Genomic DNA, 9,056 nt, shown 5'->3' on the forward strand with positions numbered 1-9,056 from the left:
AATATAAAAACAAAAATAAAAACAAAATAAAAACAGCTGTAGGCAAATATAACAAAAACACACCAACATATAACACGCCATGAAGTTCAGCAGCGGCGGTGTAGTTCCACTGTTGGCCACCGGATGTCGCTGCACGCGCGGCAGCGGAAGTGACCTCACGTGCAGTGTTTACACACTCTTTCACAGCTGATAGAGAGACTGTGCTCTTGTAGCTGTGTCAGGACGCGATGATTGACCACAGATTCCCCGAGAGAGGGACATTCAGGAGATCCATCGAACCAAGAATCTGATGTTTAACGTGAGTGAAGCGCAGCATGAAAACACTCTCATGCATCTGAAAAATCACACTAATATCAGTGAGGAATTTATATTCAGCTTAATTCTGTGTTTTATTCTCTTTTTTATTGCTGTGATAGGTTGATGAGTGGGAAAGACAGATGTTAGTCATTTGGTGTCCGTTTATTTGCATATGTATACCGGCACACTGCATATTTACCCAATTTATTCATTTTTAACATTTTGTGTTATGATTATACAGACCCTAATTTAATAATCTTGGTCAGCTTCGGTTATATATAAAAAAGAAGAAGCACAGAACAGTTTTAAAATATTTTTTCCGCGGAAAAATCTAGTTAATTTAACCTGGTTAAACAACATTTAGTATAAAATGCTTTCTAGCTCACTAGGTTTTGTTTGTTGAAAGGGTGTAACGTTAATCGTTCCTGTTCGGCAAGTACAGGGTCCTTTTCCTTATCAACAATCTACTCTGTATCTATTGATTAAAGTCCTAAGTGTAAAGAGATATAAAGGCTCATAATACTGTTAATGCAGAGTTGTGTATAACGCATTACACCGTAACTGTTGTGAGAAATATATGTGTTTGTAATTACAAGCTTCTTATTGGTTATTACATATGTGTATGTACATAAGTGTTCAGTAAAATATATCTAAGAAGAACCGATGTGCAAGTCTCGCGTGGTTTCTGATAACTAACATTACACGCGTTACATCGTGACTCCTTAGTGTATTCTTATGACTTGGTAATGTAATGCATTGCATTTTAATTTAAGTAATTTGATTACAGTTACTAATCAAAATAAAATTACGTTACAAATGCAGTGTTAAGAAAAAAAAATATTTTTTAAAATCATGTCGGTATGCCCTTGAGTTGTAGAACGTTTAGAACCATAACCCCAACGATAAAAAAAAAAAAAAAACATTTAAAGTTGTTTTCGCTATTATCAGGAAAAGTTGCTGTCTCATTTTTATGTAATTTGTCAGTCAATATTAAATTACAGAAATAACGGAGTTATTTCGCGTTGCCTGCGAGAGGGCGTGGCTAACGGTGGGCGTGGTTACGAATTGGGCGTGGTCACAACTGTGAAAGTGAAGTTTGGTGACCCATATTCAGAATTCGTGCTCTGCATTTTAACCCACCCAACCCAAGTCAAACTCTCTAACCACTAGGCCACGACTTCCCCAAACTGATTATTTTAATGCGCAAAACTACATATTTTAAAATTCGACTTTGTTTGAGTGAATTATTAGCTTGACTTATTAGTCTTAACTGCAAGGATGCTTTATAATTAGACTTTATCATTTATTGTCAGCCTGTTTTCATCATGAAAAAAAACCCCAACTAAATTCAAACTTTTATTCAGAATGAGGAATGAGATGAATTTGCTTGATAAAACAACATCAGTGACCGCTGCTTTAATGACTACATTTCAGAGAAGGTCATTTTCTGACGTTTAAATATGATGATTACTATCTACTTAATTATTTTTTAAAATATGCAAAGTCTGATACAGAGATGCACATGTTCAGACGTGATTTCACTTGCATCTCATGTCATCTAAATCACTGTTTTGCATGAATTAAATGCTTTATTTCAGCTTCCTTTTGGGGAGAAATTGACTATAAAGTAACAGTGCTGTCATGAGACTGATGCAAAGCTCTTGATACTGAGTGTTAATGAATGAATTGGTTCCCGGCCAAATAATCAAACACAGATGCACAGATGAGATTCAGTGCTTCAGATTCGTAGTAGTGTACAATCTTGAGACTTTGTTTCTGTTTTCTGTCTTCAGTTCCTGTGAGAGGATGCGCAAGCGAGAGATGGCCGGGAACGTCCGGCTCTGGACCCCGAAGCACGTGGGCCGCTGGCTGCGTGACGAGGGCTTCTGCGATTACGTGGATCTGCTGTGTAACAAACACCGTCTGGACGGATCCAGCCTGCTGACGCTGAGCGAGTACGACCTGCGCTCTCCTCCGCTGGAGCTCAAGGTCCTGGGAGACATCAAACGGCTGATGGTGTCCCTCCGAAAGCTGCAGAAGCAGAACGCAGATGTGTTAGAGGAGCTCGGTCTGTCCTACGACGGACACTCGCCTCAGAACTGCTCAGGTTTGTGGAGTCGCTGGTTTTAGCAGCATTTATATTAGAGAGCAGGACTTGTTCTTAACCCTCAGGCCCTCTTTGGTCATTTTTGAATGAAAAAATGTATATGTTAATGATGTTTAAAAAATCTTTGCTTCTTTGGAATGAGATGACACTTAGTGACTTTTGTCATTTTAGCATTATGAACACACAAAAAAATCAAGGAGATGATTCGGATATGTTAAGGGGTCACACTTGACTTCTTCGTGGTCAAAAGTGACCGACATAGGAAATGAATGGAAAAAAAAGAAAAAAAAAAGTTTTATTAAATTAATTACATTGAATATAAAATATCTGTTAATTACAAAATGTTTGTATAAAGTATCTAAATGCAAAACCTAAAAAAAATGAAGAAATTATGTCTAAAACCAACAGGAATGCAAAAGACTCTAACGAAGGTGCTAATATAGGAGTTTACGCAACATTACACAAGTTTTTCTGTTTTAATGCCTCCAGATGACCCAGTTCTCACTTCAAAATTTGTTATTTTAAATGCATTCACTCTATTGTAATGTGAAATATTGCATTTATTAAAAAATAGTAAATAAATAAATAAATGCAACATATATATATATTAATTCTAATATAGAAAATAGCTCCTTAAAATTTTATAAATATTGCATAGTATCATAAAATTCCCTTTAAATCATAAATAATAATTGAAAAATACTATTAGATTTTTTTAAGAATTTTATGTTGGAAAATATATTACATTGATTTTCCTGAAAGAAAAAAATAAAAGGTAACATTTCAAGGCCAGAGGGTAACACTAGGGATGTAACGAAGCACCCATAGTTTGTTTAAAATTGATACAAATATGTGACGATTCAAGTCTGGTTATATGTTAAACGAATCATGATATTAATGAGGTTTAAGTGAAAGTGTCTCTGAGGGCAACTGATGGTATTTTCTGTTCATTTTGCCACTGTATTATTCTCATTAAAGTAGTGTTTATAAGCACAGCTGCTGCTCCATAAGCGCCACCTGCTGGCTGAGGGTGAATATGCGTCTCAATGAACCCGTCTGCTGTTTTAGTTTCGTGCAGGTATGATTTATGTAGTATGGTTCTCAAAACTAAAGTCAGATATTCAGTTTTTACTTCAAATTTCGAAATGATGCTACTAATTTAAATCAAAAACTGCTCTTGCTACATGTTTGAAGCATCTTTGTTTGGATCGTGGTTCAAATGCAGTGGTTAAGTTAAATGGAAAGAGCACAGGCAAAGCCTTAGTTTATTTATAAAAGAGATTTATTTAATTTGTCTTATTTAGTTTAACTTCATTGAAGGTTGTTTTCTGACATTTCCATCTCTTGTTATCTGTTTACTATGCAGAGTGAAGTGTGATTCAGCTGTAGTGTGTGTGTGTTTGGTGTGATTCAGCTGTAGTGTGTGTGTGTTTGGTTCAGGTGTAGTGTGTGTGTTTCAGCTGGAGTGGACTGGCTGTGTAACGGTGAATCTGTGCGTGATTGCGATGCCGTGTTGGATGCGTTGAGCGCTGATCAGTATCATCAATATAACAACGGCAAATACAAGCAGCAGCCGCGGAGACTGGACCCTGAGTACTGGAAGATCATCATCAGCTCCGTCTACGTGGTGTTCGTCTTCGGCTTCACGTCCTTCATCATGGTGATCGTCCACGAGCGAGTGCCAGACATGAGGACGTACCCGCCGCTGCCGGACATCTTCCTGGACAGGTGATTCGATCCAAAAATACAGTAAAAACTGTAAAATTGTGAAATATTATTTCAGTTTGATTTAGCTGTTCTCAATGTGAATATCTATTAAAGTGTAATTTATTTCTGTGATGCTCCGCTGTATTTTCAGCATCATTCCTCCAGTCTTCAGTGTCACATGATCTTCAGAAATCATGAAAATATGATGATTTACTGCTCAAGAAACATTTCTGATTATCATCACTGAAGAAAACAGTCGTGCTGCACGATATTTTTGTGGAATCTGTGATGCATTTTAATTTTCAGGATTCACAGATGAATAGAAAGTTTAAAAGAACAGCGTTTATTTTAAATATAAATAACTTGTAACATTATAAATGTCTTTAATGTAGGGGTATATATCGATTAACATCAGAATTGTTGTTTTAACTTTTTATTGCGCATTTAGAGTGCATTCTTTCACTGCGTGATTCGGTCTGTGAAAATGCATTTAGAAAGATCACAGAAGTCAAGATATAGGGCAGAAAATGTATAGATTTATATCATTTCATGTAGTTAAAACCAAACGAAAAGTACAGTTTTTTTTTTTTTTTTTTTTTTACTCCAAAGATCAGCATGATTACAAATGTGATCTTGATTTTATACAACAGTTCAGTAAATCTTAAATTAATATTAAGAGACTTACGTTTTTTGCTCTATTACAGCTACAAAAATAATTCCAAACTTTTCTGTGTCTCTGAGCAATTTGACAATGTTTCGTTCCTGAATTAATCAAATATTTAAATGATTCAGTTCCGTTGCAATTAGTCACTTATTAACAGTGACTTGCTGCCACCTACTGGTTTTAATTGCACATTAAAAGTATCTTTCAATTTTTTTTATAAATTATCTCAAATATCATTATTCACAGTTTTATGTTTAAAATATCAAAACATTATTTATGCATGTGTAACTGCAGGTTAAATCATTTCTTGTGCAGATGATCTGCTTTAAACAGTGAGTAAATACATTGAAGTGCCACTTCAGACGCAGCTTCTGTGTTTCCTCTGCATTGCAAAGATGAATTTTATTTGCTTGGTAATAGACCAAATGTCTTATATTATTCTAACTGGCTGATTAAATGTAAGAATTTGACTTAAAAGATGATGCACACTTTTAGAAGAAAATGGCTTTATAAAGGTAAACATAACTGGAAAAGATTAATTTCTGTCACAGAATATAAAGATTAGTGATTTTAATGCATTCTTGCTGAACTAAAGTACTAATTTCTTCAAAAATGACTGCAAGATCACATTTTCGAAAAGTTGCATAAAGTCAGCTAGCAGTTAGCGATTTAAGCTAGCGTTTTTCATGAAAAATGTGTATCAGATGGTTGTGAACTGCACATATGAACCCCTTTAAGACATTATAGCACTACTGCAGTATTGTAGAGCTTTTGTGTTTCTCACATGACAAGCACTGTTTGTATAACATGCATGAGATTCAAGCCTGTGTTTCCCAAAAGAGTCATAACACAATTTGCACCAGTTCTGTACAATCAGCTCACAAAGCTTCTGGGAGACGCAGCCCAGATCAGATCAGTCACTGATAGTTTCACATTTCTGTTAGGATTCTGCTTCGGAAGCTGCTTTAATGTGGTTTAAACATGGGTGGTTAAATTACAATTATAAAAAAAAAAAGATAAAAAATCTACTAATAAATAAATGCCATTAGAGTACTGTAATGCACCTTTAAGATGATAAAATGTTAAATATATTTTAAGATTTTTAACTTTTAATATATTTTAAATTACCATATTTTTCGGACTATAAGTCGCATTCATTTAGAACCAAGAACCAAGAGAAAACATTACCGTCTCCAGCCGCGAGAGGGCGCTATATTCTGCTCAGTGTAGACTACAGGAGAACTGAGCAGCATAGAGCGCCCTCTCGTGGCTGAGGAAGGTAATGTTTTCTCTTGGTTCATTTCTATCAGTTCATGTCAAATTAATTTTGATAAATAAGTCGCACCTGACTATAAGTCGCAGGACCAGCCAAACTATGAAACAAAGTGTGACTTATAGTCCGGTAAATACGGTATATAAATAGGGGTGTGCCGGTTTCAGAATTGGTGATGACGGTTATGACGTGAGTCAAATGTGACGGTTTATAACATAACCGTGGGGGGGTGGATGGGGGTTGTTCTTGGAGATAGCGGGTTAACTCCGTGTCAGCGTGCGCTCTGATCGGTAAAGAGGCAGAGATTTCAGACCTCCGTTTAACTTCACAAAACACAAATAATCCGCGCCAACGTTTTTTGAGCAAATTTCAAAGCTGCACCCGCCCGCCATCCGATGCAATGCTTTGCTGATGCCAGCTGCAAAAAAAGCCATTGCCATTTGCGCATTAGCTCCGCCCACTACCGGAGAAACTGGTAGGTCTTCTGCTTGTTCGAAAATGAATATGAATAATTCTAAATGAACTCCATTATTTTGACAGTAGAAGACAACAAAGAATAGTTTACATATAGCGTGTTGTTTAAGCGTGGTAAGACTCTCGCTCTCTCTCTCTCTTTGCATGTGTGAGAAACAGCGCTATCAGTAAAGTGACGGTGAGTCGTGTGCCTTCACAAAGAGTTTACAGAGTGTCAAATACAGGTGCGCTGTGTGTCCATTGAGATGAACTGAAAAGTTCAGATCGCTTGATGGAGAGAGAACTCTGAAGCTCAGATGCTGAAATTAATGCAAACGTCATGCGCTTCAGTCTATGTAGTAAACAAACCTGCACGTCTCTGCCATTCATTAATTCACACAGAGACGCGCAGAACACGGATATATAGTTTAAACAACTTTTGCGGCTTACAATTTACAAATACTGGTCCATATGGAGATTTGATTTGATTATCTTATGCTAACTTTGGCAAATTCCATGACTGTCCAGATTAAAATGCAACTTTCATTTTCATGACTGGATTTCGAGATTCCGTCCTCGTTTTCTGCTTCGCGGAAATCATAGAGCAAATTTCAAAGCCGCACCCGCCCGCCATCCGCTGCTTATTTTGCGGTCTATGGCGATGCAATGCTTTGCTGATGCGAGCCGCAAAAAAAAGCCATTGTCTGTTCTAGAAAGGATGCAGCAAAGATATTTAATGCTAAAGTATGAGGCATAGGCCTACGCTGAGTTTCATTTACGATGAGATGTGCTCTAGATCACAGTGCAGTGCAAGTGAACGCGGCACGCTGGTGCTTCCATGTCACGGTTATCATTGTCTGCTATATTAGCTTTTTATTTATTAAAATACATGCAATTGGTTGATGAAACATTTATTAAAATTAAGATAAGACTTGTACAAAACGAAATTCGTTTTTAAGAAAAGTTTTCTACAAAGCAAAATTTTATGAAGTGGTAAATATCATGTCTGACGATTTACAAAACTTCATTAAGTGGAAAAAACAATGTCTCCCAATATATTGCGCATCTTATGATCCTATCTAAAAAATGAAAATAATTTTTGCTAAAAAATGTTTGTACAAAAATATTTTAATGACACGGTTTTGGCGGTTATAGAGTTCTAATGACGGTGTTAAACTATAACCGCCGGTCTCACGGTTATATACTAACCGTCACACCCCTATATATAAAAATTTCAGGTGTGCCTACAAGTGAATGTCAATGCATGATTAATTTTTGTAGGTTTCTGGCATTCTAACTAAAACTAAACCACTCTGGAGGTGAGCTGTACCCATTAGACATCTGAATGCTTTGGTGTTTGCTGTTGATGATAACTTTCTCCGTCACACACCACAGGAAGTCGTTAAAGTTCACCGCCGAAGATGAGCACGAAAACACAAAATAACATCACCAATCACCATCTGTTTGGAGGAGGTTCATGTTTTGCTTTCTTTTTGACCTTTCGCCCGCTTCTCTTCTCCCTCCAGTGTACCCAGAATCCCTTGGGCTTTTGCGATGGCTGAGGCGTGTGGCGTGATCCTCTGTTCTGTTTGGCTGCTAGTTCTGCTGCTTCATAAACACAGGTAACAAACACACACATATGCACATATGTATAATATAGTTTATGCATATAGAATTATAAAGATTTTGCATGTAACTGTTTTGCATTAAAAAAACAGTGTAAAAGCCACAGTCTTTTCGTCTTTGACTCATACACAGTTTTCAGGAGTCTTAAAATTATAATTTTTTTCTTCTTCGGCATAAATATCACTTTTTAGTGTGTTTTTCTTGCCCAAATAAAGCATTTCCAACAGTAGCGCAGTTGAAAGTTATTTCAGAGGTGAAGTAATTTATTACACTTCAATGAAAGATTATGAAGACAAACGTTTTTCTCCTGTAGAAATATATTATATATATATTAGTGTTGAATGATGTCAGATGTTGTTTCTGTCAGGTCCATCCTGTTGAGGCGCTTGTGTAGTCTCATGGGGACGGTCTTCATGCTGCGCTGCGTCACCATGTTTGTGACGTCTCTCTCTGTCCCGGGGCAACACCTGCAGTGCACTGGGAAGGTACGGACATCACGCACACACACACACACACACACACACACACACACACACACACACACACACACACACATAGGTGTAATGGTTTTTATTCTGTAGAAACTGTATATTCTATGGCCCTTCACCAACCCTACACCTAACCCTAACCCTCACAGGAAACTTTGTGCATTTTTACTTTCTCAAAAAAACTCATTCTGTATGATTTATAAGCGTTTTGAAAAATGGGGACATGGCTTATATCCTCATAAGTCACCCTCTCCTTGTAATACCTGTGTCATACCCATGTCATTATACACACACACACACACACACACACACACACACACACACACACACAACTCTGATCCAAAACCTAGTGAAGTACATGATTATTCTGAAAGTAAGGCTGCATAAGGATTTTAGGACTCTTGAGGACAATTTTTTAGCATTTAAGGACTTTTGGGGGGG

The 9,056-nt window shown here is 36.9% G+C and overlaps 1 protein-coding gene across 1 annotated transcript in view; it reads left to right on the top strand.

Moving 5' to 3' along the window:
* The first annotated feature begins 128 nt into the window (after positions 1–128).
* Positions 129–9,056, top strand: part of LOC128025541 (sphingomyelin synthase-related protein 1-like) — a 10,397-nt gene continuing 1,469 nt past the window's right edge. Inside the window, exons 1-5 of the mRNA XM_052611988.1 lie at positions 129–298; positions 2,091–2,404; positions 3,865–4,132; positions 8,028–8,123; positions 8,495–8,612. Coding sequence (XP_052467948.1) covers positions 2,104–2,404; positions 3,865–4,132; positions 8,028–8,123; positions 8,495–8,612 — 783 coding nt within the window. The 5' untranslated portion in view covers positions 129–298; positions 2,091–2,103. The remainder of the gene's footprint in view (positions 299–2,090; positions 2,405–3,864; positions 4,133–8,027; positions 8,124–8,494; positions 8,613–9,056) is intronic.

Source organism: Carassius gibelio, chromosome A12 (assembly GCF_023724105.1).
Source record: "Carassius gibelio isolate Cgi1373 ecotype wild population from Czech Republic chromosome A12, carGib1.2-hapl.c, whole genome shotgun sequence".
Classification (NCBI taxonomy): domain Eukaryota; kingdom Metazoa; phylum Chordata; class Actinopteri; order Cypriniformes; family Cyprinidae; genus Carassius; species Carassius gibelio.